Source organism: Lissotriton vulgaris, chromosome 7 (assembly GCF_964263255.1).
Source record: "Lissotriton vulgaris chromosome 7, aLisVul1.2, whole genome shotgun sequence".
NCBI lineage: Eukaryota > Metazoa > Chordata > Amphibia > Caudata > Salamandridae > Lissotriton > Lissotriton vulgaris.
Window position 1 is genome coordinate 322,874,941 of NC_141695.1, and position 27,090 is coordinate 322,902,030.

At 47.4% G+C, this 27,090-nt stretch overlaps 1 protein-coding gene across 2 annotated transcripts in view; it reads left to right on the top strand.

Annotated features, from left to right (window-relative positions):
• LOC147701481 (carnitine O-palmitoyltransferase 1, liver isoform-like) overlaps window positions 1–27,090 on the top strand; it is a 459,588-nt gene that overhangs the window by 82,051 nt on the left and 350,447 nt on the right. For both annotated transcript variants that reach the window (XM_086930153.1, XM_086930154.1), the window contains exon 5: window positions 24,722–24,829. In XM_086930153.1, coding sequence (XP_086786279.1) covers window positions 24,722–24,829 — 108 coding nt within the window. The remainder of the gene's footprint in view (window positions 1–24,721; window positions 24,830–27,090) is intronic.

Here is a 27,090-nt window from a genome sequence, read left to right on the forward strand (position 1 = left end):
ATCTGTAGAGTTACCAGTGTTTTTTCAAAACCCAGACTCTGTAGCAAAGAGAGCTCTACACACACTCGATGTCAAAAGAGCTCTTCTCTATTACATTGATAGGACAAAACCCTTTCGCAAAACAAAGCAACTATTTGTAGCTTTCTCTCCCCCACATAAAGGCAACCCCATTTCTAAATCCGGAATTGCAAGGTGGATTGTTAAATATATACAAATATGCTATCACAAGGCAAAACTTACATTAACAGTTCCTCCGAGAGCGCACTCCACAGGCAAACTAGGAGCCTCCATGGCTTTCCTAGGGAACATTCCCCTAGAAGACATCTGCAAGGCAGCAACACGGTCTACAACATACACCTTCACTAAACACTATTGTGTTGATGTGCAAGCCAAGCAGCAAGCTGCAGTAGGCCAGGCTGTCCTCAAAACTCTCTTTCAAACTACTGCAACGGACAGAGGTGACCACCGCTAGGGGAGACACTGCTGCACAATTGATGCAAAGTGTAGAATCTGCAGCTCAGAATGCATTTGTTCTTGGCATGTAGAGCTGCAGATTTCTACACGCCCTCCCGCCTTCCCGGGACCTTATCTTTTCCAGTTTTCCCTTAATTAGATATACACGTATGGACATCCTTTCTTTCTACTGACTCCATCATTTACCATCATGGCGAAAAACAATCTAAGGATGGAGCCGATGCCCATGCGCACTATCGTCCAAGTGAGGAGTCCTCTATCTCGTGACTACAAAGACTTCTTCCAAGACGACAGCAACATGCAATCATCCGAGCCCAACACCAGGTGGGGATCTAATGCAAAGTGTAGAAATCTGTAGCTTTACATGCCAAGAACAGATGCATACTGGTAAGTAACTTTTTCCTTACCTGTGACTTGAATTTCCTTCCATATGATAACATTGCTAGTTGTTCACTGAAAAAAGTGTCAACTTGGAAAATACATTTATATTCTTTAAAAATCACTGCAATAACAAAAACGTTTTACTAAACTGTTTTCAGCTTGGACCTCATGACTGAATCTAGGATCCAGTCCTGGAGTTACAAAAGTAATCTATAAAATAATCAACTGCATTTATGTAGCAAAACCCATTGAGCTCAATGTGAAATTGTGTTTAGAATTGTGTTGGCTATTGCAACCACTGTAACTATTGTGCTTACAAAGTTTATTGCCTTCCTGCAAAGTAACTACATGAAGACACTCATACTGAGAAAAGTATATTTTGATATCTGTTTGTTCTAAAAATAAAACAACTATATCTTTTGATATGAAAACAATTGGCCTGGAGTTCAGTTCTTGAGTGTGTGAAACCTTTTGCTGACTGATTGTGTACAACAAATGCTTTACACTGTCCTCTGGTACTGCCTTACTGCTCGACCAAGCTACCACTTTAGAGAGTAAGATCAGACCTGACTTTAACCTCAGTTATACCTCTCCAGATTGTGGACTCTATACAGACTGTACCTTACTTTGTTCCGGTATATATAGAGCACTTTCTTACAGCTGGTGCTCCCACATTAGAGTGGTGAAGAAGCATACCTTCCCTGGACTGTCTAATCCCCAAAAAGAATAGGACCTTTTGGTCAGTCTTGGACCTCAGGTCATTAAATCATTATATCTTATCAGAGCACTTCTACGTGGCCACCCTGCAGTACATCATCCTGTTCCTCCGAAGAGGGAACATTAGAGTGGTCCTCGATCTCAAGGATGCCTACTTTCACATCCCCATACATCCAGCCCATCACCGGTATCCTCTAATTTGTGGTAAATAGACAACACTACCTTTCAGGGTCACCACAGCCCCAAGTGTGTTCATAAAGTGTCTAGAGAGTGTATTTGCTCAGAATCGCCTCGTGTCTTTTCGTAGCTAGATGACTGGCTTATGAGGACCAATTTGCCAGTCCGACTGGCACTCGGTGCATTTTGGCCTGATTTCCCTTCTCTTGACCCTCTGTGGTCAGAAAATGAGGCAAGTGTCAATAATCTTCATTTTGGTGTCACAAACTTCGCAACCATGGTACTTCATGCTGCTGGAGATGTCAGTGCATCTGCACAATGAACTTCCATTGAGGCTAGATCTTCTGTTTCAGCATCTGTGTCAGCTCAGGCATCCGAGCCCCCAGACAACTTACACTACTGGTCTGGTAACGGAGGTGTTAGAGTTCAGTTACCTCAAACTTCCACAAGTGTATGCAAATCCTGTGTGAGCTTGTTAAACCCACTAAGCTTGTGCTACACTGCCATGTTCAAAAGGTTTAACTTCTCTCTCCAAGATCTCATCAGCTACCTACGGCATTTACAGAAAGCAAGATTGGCACACCTTTATCTGTTTACATCTAGGAGTGGTTGCTGCTTACATGCTAAATAGGGAACATTTGTCACTGATCAAAATCCATGTTATAAAGTCCTTTGTGAAAGTCCTCAAGAGTGTCATTGCTTCAAAGACCCCTACAGCGCCTTTTTGAAACCTGAATGTAGTCTTCGCTAAGCTTATGGTCCCTCCTTTTGAACCGTTCTTTCATGTGCCATGCAGTTCCAGACATGGAATGCGGCCTTTTTGTTGGTCATTATTCTTGGAAAGATTATTGAGTTTAATGCCTTGAGGAGAAAACAGCCTTTCATCCAGGCACATAGAGATGAGGCAGGTCTGAGAAATAACCCAAAATTCCTACCAAAGGTGGTTTTTCATTCTATGTTGGCCAAACTATTAGAACGCCCATCGCCTTACCGCATCCAGACTAGCGGAAAGGCCATTACATGTCTTAATTGTTGTGCTCGGCCACATTTAGGAAATACTATTTGTAAGCCAGGCATTTCCAAACAGCTTGTGAAATGTATCCAAACGTGCTATGGTAAGGGCAAGCCTGCACTGCTTGTTCCGCTTAAAGAACATTCCACACATAAGAAAGGAGCCCCTATGGCCTTTTTGGGAACCATTCGATCAACCGATATCTGCAAAGCTGCTTTATGTTCAACACCACGCACATTCACCAGACATTATTGTGTGGGCATTCAACTCTGCCTGCAGGCTTTAGTTGGCCAAGCTATATTAATAAACTTCATTTCAAACTTCATTTCAAACCGCTCCATATCTGTTCACTAGCTACTGCTTTGGGGAGGAACTGTTTTTCCGTAGCTGACCAGTTTTCACTTTGCTTATTTGTGACATTTCCATGGTTTCAGGGAGCTTATGGGTGACATTCTATTGCCTTGTGTGACTGTTTATCAGCGGTAAAACCAAGCAGAGAAGTCCCTGTTATGTCTTAAAATATCAGAATTGATCTTTTGTGCACCAAGACACTATAAATTGGCCTTGAAGCTGCTGCAGTTCTCTGAATTCCTAATAGGACGTCACTGACAGATGTACCTGTTGTAATTTGATTATACTAGAAATATCTGCCACCTTTCAAACCTTTCACCCATCTCTTTTAACCTATCACCTCATCTTTGTTTAACATAAATACTGAAACGGGAAGAATATTCCTAAAAGCAGAGTCTTACACCCGCTCTGCTACATTTTTGTTCCGCTTATTAGATGATACAGCCTGGGGCAGTGAGTCAGCCTGTAGGAGAGTAGGGTCTGCTATCCTATGGTCACCCCACATTTTTGCTTTTTGCTTCACTGGTTTATGACTTAATGTGGCTGTGGGCCTGCTAATCAGACCCCCAGCCTGCTGTTCTCTCTCTAAATTATTGCCAATGCACTCTAGGTGCATTACGAATTGGAACTGGTTCACCTTATAGGCCCCTGTAACAGTGTACCATAGGTACCCAGGGCATAGGTGTAGCCAAGGCCTACCAGGGGCTGCAGCATGTATTGTGCCACCCCTGGCCTGGCCTCCATATTTTGACCCAACTGGCTGATCACTCAGCTGGGGTAAGTTGGTGTAATCACCTCTTGCTTAGATATAGTATCCCTATATCTAACCTTAACTGGACACATGTTAACCTTTAAGCCATTCCTATGGAAGGCCCCTGCAATCCTGGGGGCAGAGTGCGTGGTTTCATGTGAGATGGTGCTCTAGCAGGAGTTGAGCCTGTCTGCAGCTGACGGGAACAACTCCCTTAGCTGTTCCGGGATATTGCCATACCATATGCTCTTAAGTGCATTATAATCCTCGCGGTTATATGCTAACTTTGGTTTGGCTTTATCAAAACATGTCGAGTAAGGTGTCATACGATTTGGAATACTATCCCCTCAACAGTTCTGTCGACGGGGATAGCATTCCACCCTTCTAGAGGGACACAACATGTACATAGCCTTAACCCCGGTTAAAGTTAACCAGAGACTCAGTATCACAAAATGGATGCTGCCACCACAGACACAAGTCTGACCTCCTGCTGCTGGGAGTCCTTCCAGCGAGGGAGGCTTGGACAAAGGGTTTCCTGCCTTGGGAGTTGCGAGCACCACCCCAGACAGGATTTTGTGTATTGGGTAGGACAGGGCTGAATAGAATCAGACATGCCCGGGGCACACAAGGTGTCCTCGTGCATAAGCCAGTCCAAACCGGTCCTGGGACTTTCCAGACCCAGGCCTGGCGAGGAGCTGGACAAAGGAAAGGGGGTGTAACCGCACCTCTTCCTGGTCCTACCCAGAGGAGGAACCTAGCAGGTGATCCACCCCTCAGATTGGGAATAAGAGTGGGAGCAGTGCCATAGCACCTCAGATCATCCTGGAATCAACTTAAAACTAAGAAGACGCCGGACTTCGACATTCTGCTGCACAGAAGACTGAAGAGCATCTCCCTTGTGGCCTAGGAGTGGCCAGCCTGTGAACACAGGCACCACCCAGCAACTCGACGTCTGCTTTGCCGCCGCCTCCTGCCGGAGCCCGAGCCCAGAGCCTGACGAGACCCAGACTTCTCACCGCCCGATCCAGTCCTTGCAAAGAAGGGACCTGTGGAGGCACCGAGAGACATCTCGGAAGACCCCCGAAAAGCTGACTGCGCAGCACCCGAGGCACCCTCGACGCTGTGCTTTGGGGATTGAGAAGCCCCACAACCGAATAGCCCTTGCACCGAAGATCAGCCCCCCAGCATCTCCACGATCTGCGTGGGGCCCTTTTGCATCATGCCACTCGACGCGCCATCCCGGCCACTTGCCACGTGGTTAGCGGCCATCTTGGCGACGAAACCTACGATTTACTCTGCGGGTCTGGTTGCTCCTGTAAAAAGGAGCACCCGCTCTGACCTTGGTGGTCCGAGTGATCAGCCTTTTTCACTTCCTGCGTGGCTTGCATTAGCCAAGGCCTGTTTGCTCCGATCAAGTTGCCGACACCGCCATCAGCTAGAGCCTTCGTAGGACAGCTCGTGACCGACTCCTGGACGTCCTCGACCTCTTCGTGTCCACGTGGCTGCAGAGAGAAGCTACACCTCATCGCCTGTTTGCACCCGACATCGCCTGGATCCATCCTGGTTCCACGGTAGTCACTGGCTAGTGACTTTGAGCATTGTCCCCTCTGCTTTTAGGTCTTCCCCACTTCAGATCCACCCTTGGATCCACCGGAACTCTTCACATCGAGCCGCCTGCAGCATCTTCAGCTCCAAGCACCATTGACCTGCGTGACGAAACCCGACACTACTTCGCACCTGTGCACCCGCTTCCTGTGGGTGAGGTAACTCAACAACGCTGGTGTTCCTACACTGGTACACACCTCTAGTGTCTGTGTCTAAAGTTTCATTCTTCTAGGTCACTCGGAAGGTTCCTTAATATGTAACTTTTACGCACCATTGACTTAACATTGGTAAATGCGTGCACTTTCCGCACTGCACCTGAGTCCCGCCGGCCTTTCCCGACTTCATCACTGTTAGTCCCGAACAGCTCCAGCGATTCCCAAGGCCCTAGGCCTACTTCCTTTCAGCTAGGTGGTTCTTATACCACTATTTTAGTATATGGTTTTGGTGGCCCCTAGGGCTCATCCATATTGTGCAACTTTTGTATATTTAAACTGTGTTTTGTTTTAACGCGTTTGCTTCTGTGCTCATAAAGAGTATAGGGGATTTTGTAGTAAATAAATATATATATATTTTCAATATATATCTGTGTGGTGTCCTTTCATTTGTTATTCAAGGGGATTGTGTATGGTAAAGCAGCTTTCTTCACATGCCTTTACAGAGTTTAGACTAAGACTGCTTTTGTCCACGCTTCTAGGATAGCTGGTCTATAAAGTTGACTTACAACCAATCATCATAAGGGTTGCTTGGCATGGTACAAGGTGATCACTAGAACTAGTGAGCATCATATACCAGGCTAACTTCTCACATTGGTGGCACCGGTGGGATTTAAGCTTGCTGTTTGTTTTACCATTTCAATCTTTGAGAGTATCATTTGAAAGATCATACAGGTACCTGCTAGGTACATATAAAACAAGACTAGTATACTTAAGTTCTACTGAACTTAGTTGTTGTAGAGGATAGGGAGTAGCACACCCTGACTACAACTACTAGATAGGTTTAGTAGGTAAACACCAGTGTAGGTAGATTGCACCATATCCACCCACACTAGAGCAATGTCTGGAGCAGAGGGTTCCTCTGGGAATGTCTCTGTTGAGAGTGACCCTCCAAGGGCACCATCCAAATTTGCTATATTCTCCTTTAAGGAACTAAGGCAGCTTTGTGCCTTAAGAGGTCTTAGGACAGGGCCAACCCCTACTACAGCCCACCTTAGAGCGCTTTTAGACCAGTCTGAAGCTCTAAAGACCTCTAAAGCAGACCCCACAGGGAATGCTGAAGGAGGCTCTCCCACTGAAGATGACAATACTGATACCCCTGTCCCCATAGTCCAGGTAGATGAGGATGACCAAGTCACTGGAGATATTCAGCCTGATGAGGAGGAAGAAGAAAAGGAGACGGAAGGGGGGAGCAGTGACTCTGATGATGGTAGAAATAGTCAGGTGTTAGTCAGCAGGCTTAACCAGGCTAACGTAAGCCTATTTGGGACTGAAAGTGGGTCCAACCCATTCAGACCCCCAAGTGGACTTAACCAGGAGCAAAGGAGGAGGAGGAATCACTCAGGTGAATCCAACACCTCCCAAGCTTCTAGAGGCTCTCATGGTCACTCCAGAAGGGGGATGACTAGCTCTCAGAGAAGAGAACATGAGGCCAAAATGAGAGAGGCTGAGCTTAGGATCCAGAAGCAAGAACTAGAAGTTGCCCTGGCCAAAGAGAAACTTGCTAGAGCAAGACAGCCTAGAGAGAGGGGATTAGGATCCACTGGTGGCAGCATTATCCCTAAGGATAAAGACAGGTCTTTTGATAACAGAAACCCGAGTAAGATTGTGCCCCCCTACAAAGCTGGGGATGATATCCACAAATGGATGACTGCACTTGAGAGAGCCTGCAAAGTACAGCAGATCCCTCAGGAGCAGTGGGCAGCAATCTTGTGGCTCTCCTTTGAAGGTAGAGGCCGAGACAGACTCCTCACAGTTAGTGATGGGGATTCTAGAAACTACCTGGTCCTGAAGAGTGCTCTGATTGATGGGTTAGGCTTAACACTGAACAGTACAGGTTAATGTTCAGAGATACCCAGAAGACACAGACTCAGGACTGGTCTGAATTTGTTGAATGTGCCACTAAGGCTCTGGAGGGATGGTTGCTGGGAAGTAAGGTTACAGATTATACAGGAATGTACAATTTGCTTATGAGAGAACACATTTTAAATAATTGTCAGAACCAGCAGTTGCATCCACATTTGGTTGACTCAGATTTGACCTCTCCCCAAGAATTGGGAAAGAGGGCAGATAAATGGGTTAGAACCAGAGTTAAGCAAAAGAACCAGAACCAGGGTGGTGACCAGAAGAAAACAGACCAGAAGGGTGGGGACCAGAAAGCTAAAGACCAGAAGTCTTCAACAGGGCCCCAAACTAATACAGAGGGTGGGTCCCAAGCTTCCAAGAAGAAGAAGAAAGAAGGTCAAAGAAAACCCTGGTGTAGTACATGCAAAAACACCTCTCACTGGACAGAACTGAGGGAGATTCTGGCCTAGTCAGAACCCCTACACAGGCTGTTCTGATTTTTGATGGGGAACTAGATTGGACCCCTACTGTCAGCACCAGTAATCTGGGCAAGTACAGGAAGACGCCTTTGATTAATGAAAAAGTGGCTCAAGCATACAGGGACCCATGTGCCAGTGTCACTATGGTGACACCTAGCTTTGTGGACCCTGGACAATACCTGCCAGGTCATAATTACCTGGTGACCAATGCCAGCAATGTCACTACTACACATAGTGTGGCAGTTGTTAACTTTTCCTGGGGAGTGGTAACTGGCCTAAAAAGAGTTGTAGTTAGTGCTGATCTCCCAGTTGAATGTTTGTTGGGCAATGACCTGGAGAACTCTCTATGGTCAGAAGTTGAGTACAGTACTCATGCAGAGATGTTAGGGATATCATCACATGTCCTTGCTGTGACCAGGTCACAGGCCCAAAAGTGCCTCTCTGAACCTCAGGTCTTGGATCCTGGAACAATGGACCAAGCACCTTCCAAGAAGAAGAACATGAGGGTAAAGGCTGTGCCTTCCTAACTGCCTACAAGTGAGGATCAGCCTTCACAGGAAGATGATCTTGAGACCCCTGAAGGAACTGTCCCTGAAGAACTTGAACCTGATCAGGTTGAGTTTCTGGGGACAGGGGGACCTTCTAGGGCAGACGTGGGGCAGGCTCAGTTAACCTGTCCTTCCCTTAAACCCCTCAGACAGCAGGCTGCTGCTGAGGCTGCTGGGAATGCTCAAGGTACCCTTAAAGTATATTGGGATGATGGGGTCCTTTATTCAGAGGGTAGAGACCCCAAGCCTGGTACAACCAGGAGGTTGGTTATACCTCTGCAATTTAGGGGCTTCCTTCTTACCTTGGCCCATGATATTCCTTTAGCAGGACACCTAGGCCAGAATAAGACTTGGGACAGGCTTGTCCCTCACTTTCACTGGCCTCACATGTCTGAAGACACCAAGGAGTTTAGTCGCTCCTGTGTAACCTGCCAAGCCAGTGGTAAAGTAGGTGGCACCACAAAGGCCCCCCTGATTCCACTACCTGTGGTGGGGGTTCCCTTTGAAAGAGTGGGGATTGATATTGTAGGTCCAATGGATCCCCCTACAGTATCTGGGCACAGATTCATACTGGTGGTGGTGGACCATGCCACCAGGTACCCAGAGGCAATTCCACTTAAGACCACAACAGCTCCTGTTGTGGCCAGGGCCTTACTTTGAGTTTTCTCCAGAGTGGGGTTTCCTAAGGAGGTAGTATCTGACAGAGGTGCCAACTTCATGTCAGGATATTTGACAGCTATGTGGAAGGAATGTGGTGTAAACTACAAGTTCACCACTCCTTATCATCCACAGTGTAATGGGCTTGTTGAAAGATTTAACAAGACCCTAAAGGGTATGATCAAAGGATTACCTGAAAAGCTCAAGCCAAGATGGGACATCCTTCTACCCTGCCTTCTGTTTGCTTACAGATAGGTCCCTCAAACGGGGGTTGGCTTCAGCCCCTTTAAATTGTTGTTTGGGCACCCTGTAAGAGGACCCCTATGTCTGGTGAAGGAAGGATGGGAGTTACCTCTCAAAAAGCCTAAACAAGACATAGTGGACTATGTACTTGGTCTCCGCTCCAGGATGGCTGAGTATATGGAGAAGGCATCCAAAAACCTTGAGGCTAGCCAAGAATTACAGAAAGCTTGGCATGACCAAAAGGCTGACTTGATTGAGTATCAGCCAGGACAGAAGGTATGGGTGTTGGAGCCAGTGGCCCCAGCAGCACTCCAAGACAAATGGTCTGGACCCCATACAATTGTTGAGAAAAAGGGAGAGGTTACTACTTGATGGACCTAGGAACTCCCAGGAGCCCCCACAGGGTGCTCCATGTCAACAGACTGAAGGCATATGTTGACAGGGCAGACATGGGCTTGCTCATGGCTACAGATGAGGGACAGGAGGAAGAGAGTGACCCTCTCCCAGACCTGCTCACTCAGAACCCTGAGGATGGCTCAGTTGATGGTGTGGCCTTAGATGGCAGCCTCACTGAACATCAGCAACATGACTGTACACAAGTTTTGCAGTCATACAGACATATGTTCTCATTGACACCCAGTCAGACTAACTGGTGTACCCATGTGGTGGACACTGGTGACAGTCTTCCTGTAAAGAGCAAGATTTACAGGCAACCTGACCACGTCCGGGACTGTTTAAAGACTGAGGTGCAAAAGATGCTGGAATTGGGTGTTATTGAGCCTTCAGAGAGCCCCTGGGCTAGCCCAGTGGTTCTGGTCCCCAAACCTCACACCAAAGATGGCAAGAGAGAGATGAGGTTCTGTGTGGATTACAGAGGACTCAATGCTGTCACCAGGACAGATGCACACCCTATTCCAAGGGCAGATGAGCTCATTGACATGTTGGCTTCTGCCAAATATTTGAGCACATTTGACTTGACAGCTGGCTACTGGCAAATCAGGTTAGCTGAGGAGTCTAAAGCCAAAACTGCATTTTCTACCCCAGGTGGGCATTATCAATTTGCGGTGATGCCCTTTGGTTTGAAAAATGTACCTGCCACCTTCCAAAGGTTGGTGAATCAAGTCCTTACTGGGTTGGACGACTTTTGCGCAGCATATCTGGATGATATTGCTGTCTTCAGCTCCACTTGGGAGGATCACCTGGTCCACCTGAATGAAGTGCTAGAGGCTCTGCAAAAGGCAGGCCTCGCTATCAAGGCCACCAAGTGCCAGATAGGGTAGAGTAAGGTTGTGTACTTGGGCCACCTTGTAGGTGGAGGCCAAGTTCAGCCACTGGAGAGTAAGATCCAGACCATAAAGGACTGGTCCCCTCCAACTACCCAAACTCAGTTCAGAGCTTTCTTGGGCCTGACTGGGTACCTCAGGAAGTTTGGTAAGAACTATGGGTCCATTGTGACTCCTCTTAATAATCTGACATCAAAGAAGATGCCCAAAAGGTTCAGTGGGCAGTAAAATGTCAAAAGGCATTTGATGACCTGAAGAAGGCCATGTGCTCTGCACCTATCCTGAAGAGTCCTGACTACTCAAGAGAGTTCATTATCCAAACAGATGCTTCTGAGTTGGGAGTGGGAGCTGTGCTTTCACAACTTAATGTAGATGGTCAAGACCAGCCCATTGCTTTTATTAGCAGAAGGCTGACCCCCAGAGAGAAACGTTTGTCAGCCATAGAGAGGGAGGCCTTTGCTGTGGTGTGGGCCCTGAAGAAGTTGAGACCATACTTGTTTGGCACTCACTTCAAGATTCAGACAGACCATAAGCCCCTCTTATGGCTTAATCAGATGAAGGGTGAAAACCCCAAACTACTCAGGTGGTCCATTTCCCTACAGGGGATGGACTTTACAGTGGAGCACCGCCCAGATGGTCTCTCCAGGTACTTAGAACATGAAGACACAACTGGTCAAGGTTAGTCTAATGTCCCTGCGTTTGGGGGAGGGGGGTTGTGTAGGAGAGTAGGGTCTGCTATCCTATGGTCACCCCACATTTTTGCTTTTTGCTTCACTGGTTTATGACTTAATGTGGCTGTGGGCCTGCTAATCAGACCCCAGCCTGCTGTTCTCTCTCTAAATTATTGCCAATGCACTCTAGGTGCATTACGAATTGGAACTGGTTCACTTTATAGGCCCCTGTAACAGTGTACCATAGGTACCCAGGGCATAGGTGTAGCCAAGGCCTACCAGGGGCTGCAGCATGTATTGTGCCACCCCTGGCCTCCATATTTTGACACAACTAGCTGATCACTCAGCTGGGGTAAGTTGGTGTAATCACCTCTTGCTTAGATATAGTATCCCTATATCTAACCTTAACTGGAGACATGTTAACCTATAAGCCATTCCGATGTAAGGCCCCTGCAATCCTGGGGGCAAAGTGCGTGGTTTCATGTGAGATGGTGCTCTAGCATGAGCTGAGCCTGTCTGCAGCTGACGGGAACAACTCCCTTAGCTGTTCCGGGATATTGCCATACCATATGCTCTTAAGTGCATTATAATCCTCGCGTTTATATGCTAACTTTGGTTTGGCTTTATCAAAACATGTCGAGTAAGGTGTCATACGATTTGGAATACTATCCCCTCGACAGTTCTGTCGACGGGGATAGCATTCCACCCTTCTAGAGGGACACGACATGTACATAGCCTTAACCCTGGTTAAAGTTAACCGGAGCCTCAGCATCACAAAATGGATGCTGCCACCACAGACACAAGTCTGACCTCCTGCTGCTGGGAGTCCTTCCAGCGAGGGAGGCTTGGACAAAGGGTTTCCTGCCTTGGGAGGTGCGAGCACCACCCCAGACAGGATTTTGTGCATTGGGTAGGACAGGGTTGAATAGAATCAGACATGCCCGGGGCACACAAGGTGTCCTCGTGCATAAGCCAGTCCAAACCGGTCCTGGGACTTTCCAGACCCAGGCCTGGCGAGGAGCTGGACAAAGGAAAGTGGGTGTAACCGCCCCTCTTCCTGGTCCCAGAGGAGGGACCTAGCAGGTGATCTACCCCTCAGATTGGGAATAAGAGTGGGAGCAGTGCCATAGCACCTCAGATCATCCTGGACTTAACTTAAAACTAAGAAGACGCCGGACTTCGACATTCTGCTAAACAGAATACTGAAGAGCATCTTCCTTGTGGCCTAGGAGTGGCCACCCTGTGAACACAGGCACCACCCAGCAACTCGACGTCTGCTTTGCCGCCGCCTCCTGCCGGAGCCCGAGCACAGAGCCTGACGAGACCCAGACTCCCAGACTTCTCACCGCCCGATCCACAGTCCTTACAAAGAAGGGACCCGTGGAGGCACCGAGAGACGTGGGACCGGACGTCTCGGAAGACCCCCGAAAAGCTGACTGTGCAGCACCCGAGGCACCCTCGACGCTGTGCTTTGGGGATTGAGAAGCCCCACAACCGAGCAGCCCTTGCACCGAAGATCAGCCCCCCAGCATCTCCACGATCTGCGTGGGACCCTTTTGCATTGTGCCACTCGTCGCGCCATCCCGGGCACTTGCCACGTGGTCAGCGGCCATCTTGGCGACGAAACCTACGATTTACACTGCGGGTCTGGTTGCTCCAGACTTGCCATCGCTCCTGTAAAAAGGAGCACCCGCTCTGACCTTGCTGGTCCGAGTGATAAGCCTTTTTCACTTCCTGCGTGGCTTGCATTAGCCAAGGCCTGTTTGCTCCGATCAAGTTGCCTACACCACCATCAGCTAGAGCCTTCGTGGGACAGCTCGTGACCGGCTCCTGGACGTCCTCGGCCTCTTCGTGTCCACGTGGCTGCAGAGAGAAGCTACACCTCATCGCCTGTTTGCACCCGACATCGCCTGGATCCATCCTGGTTCCACGGTAGTCACTGGCTAGTGACTTTGAACATTGTCCCCTCTGCTTTCAGGTCTTCCCCACTTCAGATCCACCCTTCGATCCACCGGAACTCTTCACATCGAGCCGCCTGCAGCATCTTGAGCTCCAAGCACCATCGACCTGCGTGACGAAACCCGACAATACTTCGCACCTGTGCACCCACTTCCTGCGGGTGAGGTAAATCAACAACGCCGGTGTTCCTACACTGGTACACACCTCTAGTGTCTGTGTCTAAAGTTTCATTCTTTTAGGTCACTCGGAAGGTTCCTTAATAACTAACTTTGTAACTTTTACGCACCATTGACTTAACATTGGTAAATGCGTGCACTTTCCGCACTGCAACCGAGTCCCGCGGGCCTTTCCCGACTGCATCACTGTTAGTCCCGAACATCTCCAGCGATTCCCAAGGCCCTAGGCCTACTTCCTTTCAGCTAGGTGGTTCTTATACCACTATTTTAGTGTTCGAGGCATGTGGGCCGCTAAATTCATATCTTGTGCATAGATCGCCGCCTAGTGTTGGGTCCGGATGATTGCACCTTGTTGTCCTGGAAGAGTCTTTGAAGTATCACGAGATAGGTGGCTCCTCTCCTGGACTACAGTGCGCATGGGCATCCTCTCCATCCTTAGATTGTTTTTTTCCGCCATTGGGTTCGGATGTGTACCGTGACTCTCGTTCGGAACCTATAGGAAAAACTTCTTTTCTTCAGGCCAAAAGGCCTCTTTAAGCGTCCGTATTGTACTTCGTTCGGTTCTGTGTTAACTTATCCGGTTTTCCGGATACTTGAGCACTTGTGCTCCCAGCTTTTAGGCCCGATCGAAGATTAACATCGACAATGGAATTCCAGGCCCCGTTGAAACGTTGCCCAGTCTGTAACGCGAAGTACCCTCTCTCAGACGTGCACCCTGTGTGCAACAGATGTCTGTCTCCAGACCACGACGAGGAGAGTTGCTTGGCCTGTTCAAAATTCAGGTCGGAAGAGGCGCTCGCTCTTCGACGTGAGGCGAGACTACCGGCGCGGAGAGTGTGGAGGATATCTTCGAGGCTGGGGACGACGAGGGCATCCAAGAGGAGGAACCGGAGCACTTCTCCGACCCGGCCTCCTGTCAAGAATCTTACTACGGAGAAGAGGTAGACAATGAGAACGTTGAAGACGATGAAGCCGTCGAGGTAAGAGACGACGGTATGGCCATTGGAGCCGCAGAGGGCGGCTCCAGCGATGAGCAAGACCCGACCGACCCTTCGGGGGTCGAAAGTAACACTGTCTTGTCAAAGGCTCAGGTCGAAGCATCGCCGGAAGGCCTTAGCCAAGATCTTTATACTCATTCTTCAGCCCCGCAACCTGGCCCGGCTAAGAATAATTCAGAGCCTTCGGTGGGTACGCCTTCGAAAACGAAACTGACTAAAGACAAATCGAAACCGAAACTGAAACTGGTCAAACCAGTATTCGTTTCGCAAAGCCTCGTTCCTTCAGATCCTAAGAAGGCTCGAAGTGTCATTGTCCCTTTGGGGTCACAAAAGGGTGCCAACCCGAAGATCGGTACATCCAAGAAGGTGCCAAAGGCCCAAAGAGACAGAGCGACGTCATCTAAGGCTGCCCTCGGGGCGTGGACACTGAAGACGGACTTGAGTCGCAGCCGCCCCTCAGTCTGAATGCATACAAGTTGATGCTGGTGAAGGTTCTCGAAGACAAGCACAAAATGGCCGCGTTGGAACGTGACGCATCAAGCCTCGGCCATTTTGGGAATCCCAGCGCGACACCTGGCGCGAAGTTGGCGATGGCCGTGAAAAAAGTCAAACAGCCATCGGGGCCTCCACTTATAGTTTTTGGACTGCCTCCGACTGCAAGACTTAAAACGTCTAAGCCGGCACAGGGCTCCGACCCTGGTGCAATGATGTCGAAACTTAAGGGAACGACCGCCACTCCTGAAGGCGTCGGTTCCACTTCACCTTCTTCTGAAAGCTCAAAGAAGTTGTACATTGACTCTGCAACCGGAAGACTCACCCTTTTCAAACGGAAGATCTTGCCGGAAAAGCCAATGGAATCCTATCAAATTCCACTCAAAAGGAAAAGAGACTCTGCTTCCTCGCCAGTTCTTTTCGAGTCCGTAAGGCCTTATGGACAAGCCTTTACTCATTCCCCCACACGCACTGAGGATGGTGGGGGTGATGACCAGAATGAAGAGCAATTCAACTATCCTGATGAATCTAATCAGGATGACTCGCAGGATGTGCTCGATGATCAAGGCACGGCGGACACCCAGTCTTACCAAGTAAAGACAGCCCCCGCAGAGGATACTGCGGCGTTCAACGCTCTACTTAAAAGGGCAGCGTTGAACCATGATGTGGTCATGCATGCAGACCCAGTTGAGGAGGACTTTCTGTTTGATACCTTCTCTACGTCGGACAGATCAGTGAAGACGCTGCAGATGCTGAAGGGTGTCCTTAAGCACGCCAATTACATTTTCAAGGACACAACCAGAGTAAGGGTGGTGAACCCGCGTATTGAAAAGAAATACAGGCCTGCTCCTGTGGACCCTACGTATATCAGGGGTCAATTGCCATTGGACTCTTTGGTGGTCTCCAATGCCCGGAAGAGGGTGAACTCACAAACTAGTGGTGATGATTCCTCCCCCAGACAAAGAATCCAAAGTATTAGAAGCCTCTGGGAAGCGGGTTGCTGCGCTGGCTGCGAATATTTGGAGAATAGCCAATACACAAGCTCTACTGGCTAGATACGATAGGGCTCACTATGATACCCTAGAGCAATTGTTACAACACTTGCCTGATGCATATAGAGAGGGGGCGGAAATGTTGATTCAGGAAGGGAAACTGATATCAAACGCTTCTATCAAGTGTGCCCTAGACTCAGCAGACACTGCAGCCAGGGCCATTAACACTAGTGTAATGCTACGGAGGCAGGCATGGTTACGAATTTCAGGGTTTAAGCCAGAAATACAAACTAGTTTGCTTAATCACCCCGTTAACCCAGATTTCTTATTTGAGCCTGACGTTGACACAATTCTTGAAAAGATCAAGAAGGACACCGAGACGGCTAAGTCTATGGGGGCCTTGCAGTCTCAACAGTTCAGAGGGGGTTCTTTTCGTCGCTCAGGTAGTAGAGGGCCGTCAAGGGGGCAAACATCTCAGCAAGCACAATACAATAAAGGTGGTGCACAGACCACCTTTAACAAAAACAATAGAGGTGGATACCGTGGTAACAGCGCCAAAGGCAGAGGACGTGGAAATAATAACACCAGGTCCTCAGCAAATACCAAACAGTGACGTCTTGTCACTACCCCCGGACCATGTAACACCGGTTGGTGGACGACTCCAGCAGTTCCTGCCAGTCTGGGAAGGCATTACCACAGACAGGTGGGTGAGGCAACTTATCCAGTACGGGTATTATTTAGAACTGACATCCACTCCACCCAACATACCACCAAGACACCATCCTATGTCCGCAGAGCACTTAACCTTATTACAGCAAGAAGTGGCCAGCATGCTGCAACAAGCATTTGCAATGCAATAGGTCTCGCATTATTTAAGTTTGAGCTATTAGTACTGTAAATGGCAATGTTTTTATTTATGCGCTATTTAAATTTTCTTTGCATAAAAAAGTACATATACAATATTTCTTGTAGAAAAGTTAAACATTTTAATGATGTGTCCAAATAATTTTTATATGTTTTGCAAACGGATGGGGTGGGGGGGGGGTCTGAAAACTGAAAGAGGGCCTCGGGCAGTTTATCTGCATAAAGCCCTGCATGTCTAAGGCCATGTCCCCTTTCCACATGGTGAATTCTCTTTTCAAGAGGGCAGGTCTTCCTCTGAGGTAACAGGGCAGCATCATGTGAAGTGCAGCAAGATGGGGTTGTAAAGCTTCCATTAGTTGGCACTTGGTACTTGCTTTGTTTTCTCCGACATGGATGCAGTACACGGGCGAGATTTTATTAAAAATAAGGCTGAGTGAATAGAGCAGCGCTTTCCACGTTATACCCATGTAGTTAATGAGGTCTGGCAAGCACTGCATCTCTATGCACTTTTCGTTTGCACAAGTTCAGAGCTCGCGCCGCCGGCCTGCGACCAGGAAGTCAGGCAGGCCGGGCGGGACAACCTGAAACAGGAAGTAGGAGGGCGGGAGCCTACCCCGCCTCCCACGGAAGAGCCGCGGCTGTTTGGAGCACTGGAGCAAGCAGGAGCCTACCCTGCGCCCCGGTGCCGAAGGAGGGAGGAAGAGTCCTGCTACCGGGCCCTGCAGATGCCGATGAGAGGAGCCGCCGCCGCCGCACCAAGGAAGCCAGTGAGTGTGGCTTCGCGTTGTTGATGATCTGCGAGGGCGGGGGGCATGTGTGTGTGCGCGTGCGGCGGTAGCGGGCTGTGTATGTGTGTGAGCGTGCGTGCGTGCGTGCGTGTATGTGTCTTGGAGTCTGTGTGTGTGACTGTGGGGGGGAGAGGGGGTGTGTGTGAGCGAGTGTCTGTCTGTTTGTGTATATGCGCGCCTGAGCTGCGAGGGCGGGGGGGCATGTGTGTGTGCGCGTGCATCGGTGGGGGGCTGTGTGTGTGTGAGCGTGCGTGCGTGTGTGTATGTGTCTTGGAGTCTGTGTGTGTGACTGTGGGGGGGAGGGGGTGTGTGTGTGAGCGAGTGTCTGTCTGCTGTTTGTGTATATGCGCGCGCATGTGCCCGGCGCGGGACGGGACGGAACATGCGCGTTCGCGCACCCAAATCTGCCTTCAAAAGCTCGTGACAGTTTCTTGTCCTCATTCCCCCGTGTCCGATAACTATAAGTCTCCGACCCTGGACGCATCCTTCGGATGCAAATTCCAGGGCGAGACCTAAAAAGGGTAAAACGCTGTAGCAGATACTCACAAGCAATAGACGTCCCAGCAGACAAGAACGGTATTTGTGAGCCTGCAGTGCCCTGGTCAACTTTCAATGACCTACAATTTCTATGTGTAGAGTAGAAAATGTGCTGCAGTTGTAACTTGTAATCAAAATTCATCAATCTCATTACACACGTTCATAGATGCTGTAATTGCTGTAGTTTCCCCATCATATCTAGATGCTGTCTCGTTAAAAAAGACGGGCCTTGAGATAGTGAGAATGTGAAGATATACGTAATATAAAAATAAATGCAGGTGTAATGTTGCAGTAACAAAATGCCTGGGTGTTTTTGCGGGTAATATAATGAAAGGACAAATCCTGCTCCAATTCAGTAAATTCCCAGCAGAGATGAAAATGCAGATGAAAGACTGAAGCATCACTGACAACCTCGAGATGGCCCCAGAATGATATTCATAATAAAGGTTGCTGTAGTTACACTGACAAGCAGTAGATATATGTAGCCACATTAAGTGCAGTTCTAATGCGACAGCAGGAGCGCTAACATGTAAATGTCCCGCAGAAATGATGTGGCTAATAATGGTTGCTGCACTTTTTACTCACTGGAAATATACACCATTAGGCACATTAAATGCAGCTGAAAGGATTTAGGGCTGCTGCAGAGATGTTTCCACAGAGGTTATCCACAGATAAAAGGCTGCATTGCTTTCAGCAGCAGATGTATTTGAAAAAAATACAAATATTTTCTACTTTTGGGATGTCGTGGTTGATGCCAGTGGGGTCATAAATGATGTCACCCCTGGTGTCAATAAATATGTCATTTGTGATGTTGTCTGTGGTATGTGCAAGTTCACAAGCGGTGCATTGAGGGAATGCCCATGGTTTAGGTTATGGAACATAACCCTCCCATCCCTTCAACTGAAGTTCAGGGACTTGTCATGTTCTTATAATGCTGGTTAGCTGCTGATCCTAGTAGACAAGCACATTGTCTGCCAATAAACATGTTTTTTACTGTGGATTCTTTGAGTGAAATCATAATCAACAAAAAACAAAAAATATGGAATTAACCTGACTTCTATAATGTGGGGCCTCTACCGACCCTATAATTTCTGGAGTTACTATTCCCGTTATCCAAGGCATCTATAAGAATTCGGTGCCACTAAATGTAACATGTGTTTACTGCAGGTCGGTATGTTAACAGGGGGAGCCAGATCAGTAGCCAGGCACAGCTTCACGAACACGTTCATCAACTCTGAACCGTAAATGTGACATTTTGATGAAGGAGACGTGCGTTCTTCTACCTCTCTAGCCTGTGACTCGGTGTCCGTGGGGATGGGATGTGCTCACATTACCCCCAAAAGGACTGGCCAGAGAAAGTCATTCTGAGACGGAAATAGCACAAATTTATGAGTGATCAGAAATTGTTTTTCTTCTTGACTAAACAGCTTAACCAACAAAGTCGCTATAATCACGGGGTGATTAAACCATCTGGACGCTGCAAATCTGTAAATCTATAACTGAGCATCATCCTGTCCTCCGTACAACAACCACAGAAGAGCAAAGAAGAGAGGTCAGGTCACGCCAGGATCTGCGGTCTGACAGGATTTCTTTTTTTGTATTTTATAGTGAATTGGTGTCCTTTTTAACTATATCCCTTGATTTTATGTTGAAAACTTAGATCCTTTATTCTTGACCTCTTCAAAAGATTTATTCATTCTGAACGGGCGAAAGGTCTCTCTGCCTTATTCAGATGTCAAAGTTCCCCGAGCTTGAAGCTGTGGTAAAAATAATAGATCTGTACGGAAAAATCGCAGAAGAATCAAAAATTAGCTAGCATTCGCGCCAAGAATTTTCAATTTTATTAAGGACACGGAGGCGAGGATTATGCTTCTCTTTCTTATATTTGCTACTCACAGCAGCCAATGAAAAACGTTTTGTATGCAAATAAAACTACATTTCCCATGATGCTTGTACATACATCACATCCTGTATAGCCCAATAAGAGCTGCTGTACCCTGTCTCCCCTCCTCTTTCTTTGCTCGAACTTATATAGTCTACACATTAACAAATCCAGTCCAATCCACGGAATAAGAGTCTTAATAAACATCCTTCAACATGGAAGAACCACCTTCGACTGGAAAGATTACGTCGTCTAGGCCAGAAGAACACCTGCTCCTTCATCCTTACTGAAAGCTGTAAGAACCCACTTCAAGCTGGAAAGTTTACGTCTTCTAAGCCAGAAGAACCCCTGCTCCTTCTTCGTTACTCGAAGCTGAAAGGAATGAGACAGGAAAAACCCGTAACTTCTGTTGATACAGAGTATCAAGTACATGCGGGTGGGTAATTATTACCAATAATGTAATAAACCGGGTGGGATAATCCTCGCCTCCGTGTCCTTAATAGAATTGAAAATCCTTGGCGCGAATGCTAGCTAATTTTTGATTCTATTACAGGACCGGAGGCTTCGTATTATGCTAGTTGAACGCTTATAATGCACAACAATAATTATATCACCCACCGATGTGTAATAATTGGTGAAACAGAAAATCAGAAATCGAGACCTTGAGGTGTTTGAACAATCAGAAATAATCATATAACATTGCAAACCATGACATCATGGACAGACTGTGACCAGACATTTGGTATTAAATTATGCCCTGGCATAATCGTCCTCGATCATGTGGTTATTATAGTCGCTGGCACATGTTAAAAGATTGTTTGTAACACAACCAATCATTAATATATCTTGGATCCTGAAGCAACTGGAACAGAATGTGCCCCAAACATTTAGGGAAGGAATCCCTGCCGCCTTTATAGCAGACTTCAGCCAGTGGCTATCGAGACCGCAGTAACAGGTTATAAGTAGGACCTCTTGAAAATTTTAAAAAACAACAAACCCACAATATGTAGCTGGAAAGCTTGCTATGTAGTAGAGCCTGATAAGTTGTGATCCTGGTATAAAGTGAAATGAAAAACCTTGTTTGAAATGCTTACTGTACCTGCAAGAATCCAGTAGTGTTACCTGCTGCCAGAACTGCGACAGGTATAAAGGCCCAGAGTCACCGCACGACCCGGAATCTAAACCTGGAAGTATGTATGAATAGGCCCTTATAAATAAGGGAAGCTAGAGAAAAAAACCATCCCCTAGAGGAATATTCTGATCTGGGAGGAAGGTAATGGAATACCTGACGAGACAGATTGGAAAATACTAGCCGAAAATAAACGATCCAATGGCTGTTGTAAGGCAGAGCGAAACCCAATATGTAAAACATTTTTGGTAGAGGGTCGGCCGTCATGCGGGGAAAAATAACCCTACAGTTGAGTCATGTGTGATGTATCTATCAGCTAACATGGCCTTTCCACGTGGAAAAAATCGCAAAGGACCGAAGAACCTGGAGTTATAAGAGATCGCCTGCAACGCAGGTAAGCGCCTGGCAAGTGTCTGTCATTATCTGGAAACCTTGAAGCCAAAAGGAGATTACTTACTTGATGGCGGACATGCAAGAAGCCTACAAAGCACCCGAGCAGGGCACAACCCTTGGCCCTGGGTGTTGAAGGCAGCATGGAGGTTTTCACACATCAGAAATGCTAGGATCCGTTTCTGCTGACAGCGAAGGTGTAAAAATAACAATTAATTTGCATTTGAAAAACGCGAACGATCACCCGTAAGGGTCTCGAGATGTAGGGGTCGCCAGGAAGATTAAGCAAGCTATTGCCCCGAGTCACATGGTGCCGGGCCAATCTGGCGCCGAGGACCGAACCGTGATCCCCAGATTCCAGCGTCAATCGGATTGGCGCCAGACCCCTTGCCAGTGTAAGGCATTGGAAGGGTGTCTGAGGGAATAGGAGTTGACCCCTCAATCAGTAGGAAGAGCTGGCACCTTTATTTCGGTGGTAGCGTCGGTTACAAATACATTGTGAAAATGTCAGAAAACTAATGGAAACGAAGTTAATAATACCAGTACACCAAGTCCCCGAAGGGCTCTTGCACGGAGAGCTCCAGAGTGCGCTCCAAGGGGAATAAGTGAAGGATTGCACCATCAGAGAGTACCAGATAACGAGGTACCGCCTGGGGGACGAACCCCCTGAGGCAACGGGTAACTGGAGTGGAGCTAGAACCAGCCATGATATTGTGCATTCCCGAAAAAGGGACAGAAAGCTGAAAATCCCTGAAGCAGAAGGGATTATAGTCGAAAAAGGTCATAAGAAAGTGCAAAAGTAAAGGACTGTTATTATGACGTATCCTTGGGAATCCAGGGGAATACCAAACCCCATATACACTAGACACCTTTGGAACAAAAACTAATGGTGAACTAACACCCATTTGACACTGTTAAATTGTCCATTTAGAGAGAAAAAGATTTGCATCTCTTGGAGATGGGGCGAAAAAGAACCCATAAACGTATTGTGTTCACTGCAACCCACGGAGCCACCGGGAAGACTAAACCAGCTAGCGCGAATGTTCTGGAAAATCCTTCTTACAAAGATCTAGAATCAGGAGGGAGTGGATGTCAACGGTAGGAAGACCAACCTTGGCATTAGGAGAAAAGAAAAAGATAAAAAACAAAAGAAAACGAGACAAGACAAAAAACAACGCCCAAAGAATATGCGTAAATAATAATGATGGGCGGTCATGGGACTTACTACCCCGTGCTGGGGATTGAATACCTGGGACCCTGGTGACCGACACTGGGACGGAAAAATCCCGATTGGCACCGAATGCATTCTGGGGCGAACGCCCCCTAATGTACGTTTCATCCTCCTTGTATCTCACCCTGCCTGTGTATGGGTGTCTGAATGTAATCTTGTAGTGCAAGGCACCAGTCATGGAGGAGTAAAAGGGGGAGCCAACCCTTTGCACACTAGAATTTAAATAATAAAACATATCTGGCTCCTCAGCAAAGCTGTAGTCCAATTTATTCCAGCCCCCAAGGGCGTCAGAGCCATGTCACGTTACAAGGAGCGTGTGCGCACTCCGAGGGCCCTCCTGTTGTTACAGCCTGGAAGGCGTAAGTCAAAATCGCTCCATCCGAACACGAGGCATTAGGAGCCTAGGAGCAAGTTGGGAACGCGTGCGAAGGGCGTAATCCAGACTGATATGAAGTGAACCTGAGTGGGTTACGCCCCCCGGAGCGTCATTGGCTCTATTCCGCACTCAGCCACTAGGGAAGGCTTTTGGCGGGTAAGCGCGAAACTGCGCCATCACAGGAAGTATCCCTGAAATACACATGGACATATATTTTGAGATTACTAGTTTGGAAGCTGTGTTAAAAATAATATATCTGTACGGAAAAATCGCGGGGCGGCAGCGTGTGTGTGTGTGTGCGCGCGCCTGTGTGTGTGCGCGTGCATGCAGAGGGGTGGGGGCTGGCTGTGTGTGAGCAGGGGCTGTGAGTTGATCTGCGAAAGCGCGGCTCAGACGCGCGCTCCCGCGGTCAAAACTGAGACTGCAAAAGTGCGCGTCTGAGTCGTGTCCACTCTCCTAAATACGGGCCACATTAGGTCTGCAGCAGACACTCTCAATGCTCACGCATTGAGAGTACGTCTGCTCGACCTAAAAAGGGGCCATAGAACTGGTGCCTCTAGAGGAGCACGGAACAGGGGTGTACTCTCTCTACTTCTTAGTCCCAAAGAAGGACGGGTCTCTCAGACCCATTCTGGATCTGAGACCCTTAAACCTATACATCCTTTCAGAAAATTTCCACATGCTGACTCTGCAGCAGGTCCTGCTGTTGCTCAGTCAGGGGGATTTCCTGGCAACTCTGGATCTGAAGGATGCATATTTACATATACCCATACATCAGGCACACAAGAAATACCTCAGGTTCACTATTCAGAGCACGCATTACCAGTTCAAGGTACTACCCTTTGGAGTGACCACTGCTCCCAGAGTGTTCACCAAGTGCTTTGCGACAGTGGCGGCACACCTTCGGAGACAACACGTTCATGTCTACCCTTACCTGGACGACTGGCTTATGCAAGCGAAGTCGGCCCAGCAGTGCGCCAGCCACGTGTCCCGCACAATTCATCTTCTGCAGAGTTTGGGATTCTCTCTAAACTATCCCAAGTCGCATCAGCCCCTGGCTGCCTCCCTGCTCGTGCCGTGCTACCCCCCCGGAGAGCTGGTGGTCCCAGTTCTTACAGGTATATATGTGTATTTTCTCTATGCTCCGGGGTCCGCAAATGTGCGGGGATTATTCATAGATTATTACTTTGGTGAGTATACCCCTGGATACGAACTAGGATTACAGGTAATTAACTAATCCTGAACATCTAACCCACTCCTCAATTTCTGTATTTTCTTGGGAAACCTCTGTGACCAAATATTTGAGGCAAATACAGTTTTGTAGGACATTTTTCAAAATTGTTTTAAGGGGTTCAGCATATAGCTAGAATGATATGGGTAACAGACTAGAGAATATTTCAGAATTGCAGGAATTCTGTACAGTAGGCGTACCATCATGCATGTCAAGTCTTTTTCTATTTTACCAGTTGTGGTTAATAATGTACCTTTTTCCCAATCTTAGGATTTCCTCTATGTTACTCCTACTCCAATCCAGGCAGCCCGAGCAGGTAACACGGTCCATGCCCTACTGCTGTACAGACGCAAGCTTTCCAAAGAGGAGATAGAGCCGGTAAGCAATCTTGGAAGTGTTTCTAATCGCAACTGCACATTTCTGGAAAGCAAAAATAGTTCTCTTTATTTAAAGAGAAGCGTTGTGACCCTGACTTTAAAGAGTAACATGTAACCTTCTTCCCCTGACTAAACTGAGGAACTTTCATACAGGGAAAACAAACCTCCTTTGTATGTACTGAAAGTATTCCCTCGCTATGCATGAAAAACATCCCCAGAGCAACCCGGCCTTCAAAATGTCTGCAATCGCCTGTTCTCCATGTTAAACCTCAATCATTGTTCCAGGCTTCGAGCTCAGTGAGTTAGTGGTTTCTGCTCTATAGACGTAGAAAACTCCTGAGTATCCAATAAGTGATACAGACATACTTGCTAATGATGCTATAACCTGCTGTGGACCCCAGCACCTGCAGAGTAGTGGTGCTGACAGAAGGAATCTACATCAGATACCATTCATGAGAGAGGGTGACCAGCAGGGAACATACAGTGGGGGGGATAGTGGCAGTCACTAGATATTTGTGAGAAGATTGTTTGGTCACCACGAACCCACATCAGCTTATTTATTAGCGTCCTGGCGATGGGTGTGCACTGTGGCAGATAAAAAGGTGTGGAATGGCTGATCCTCAAAGAAAAAGTCAGCCCTCCCTATGAACGACCCTAAGCCCTCCGCGGATGATCTAGCCATGACCATGCTTTGGATGAACAGGCATTAAGCCAGTACTTCAGTACTGGAGTCACTACATCGTATTAGGGCCATGCTTTGTAGTCTTTATAGGCATTTAGTAATGTCAAACAAGCAGAAGGACACTGGAGTGGACTAATTCTTGCAGCCTATAATTCCACATTCTACATAGCGAGGGGAAACTGAGGAACCAGGGACCAGATAAAACAGTGGACATTGCAAGAGGTGAAGAGGGAAGAGAGGATGCTTCTGTGATCAGTTGATCATCTGAAAGCTTGTTCCACCACCAAGTTGAACCACATTGAATAGACTATTGTGGCTGTGAAATCTAAAATGGAGATACTAGCTGTGACAGGTTTGGAGCACAGCTTGTTAGGGATTTGAAGCATAGATTGAAAGCTTTCAGAATGCACAGATGGACATTATAGAGGTGCCTCCTTTTTCTGCTGGATAAGGAGGTACTGATTAAACCGAGCTGCTGGGTGAACAAGAGAAGACGACTTTGGGTTATCTGGTGAAGACCTTTAGACTACCAATTAAAGGCCCAGATGACGGAGAGGTTAGTGGTGGAAGTGTATCAGAGACTCAGATCACCTGAAGGTTGAGATAAATTGAGACCGTCTGTGCAGGAAAAAAGCTTCAATGTGCGGGATAGTCAATCTACTAAATCTATAAATGTCCTGATCTGATGAATGACTGATCAGGACCCTGTTGGTTATTTACAAAGAGGTCCAGAACCTGAACAGCCTTGCCACTGTCTGCTAACCAGCAAAACGTAAGGGAACTCTTCAAAGGAAGAGTAATGTATTTGCAAAAAATGAACACGTCAGGTATTTTCTTAATTAGGTGAAAAGCTCTAAATAGTGGGAATCTCTCATTCGGCTTTACCCACCTTAGCTTCTTGTAATACCCTTAAATGTTAGTCATGCACTGGCCCGAATATTTTGAGCATTTGCTCCTCATGGAGAACGACATAGAGGTTTTATTCTTTGGGGCTAAGCTACAGGCTGTTTTTCTTATATTTGAGTCTTATCTTGTTCCGCCGTATTTTGTTTCCCGAAGCACATTTTCTCAGTGAGACAGAGCGGTTACACAATTTTGTGTTTGAGGACATATCACCATAAGCTGTGTGTCGAAACTAGTGATGCCTTGCTACTCTGTGCTGTTCATATTGAAATATTCATCCAGCTTCTAGGGTTGGAGAGTTGCGCACATACACAGTATGGTATTCTAATAATAAATTATTCGAAAGCACATTCAGTCGTTTGTCTCCATTGACCTGTAACAGAATGGATGAAATACTTTTAACAAAGTCCATTCCTAAATGAGCTTCATTTGCCAAATTTATACAATGGGCTGGACCTGACATCTTTATTTTGCATTTCCTAAAGCAAGTTTCATTTTTGAATACTGTGTCACTTTTATCTGTAGCGACTCAGACTCATTTAGCCAGGACCTTTCTAGAAATGGTAACGTGTCAGTGTAAACACCTTGGTCCAAACGGCCAATATCTTGGTTTAAAAATGTTCATCTTTTGCACTCATTCAAGTGGCGTGTGACATTCAGTTCTATGTAGTGAGAAA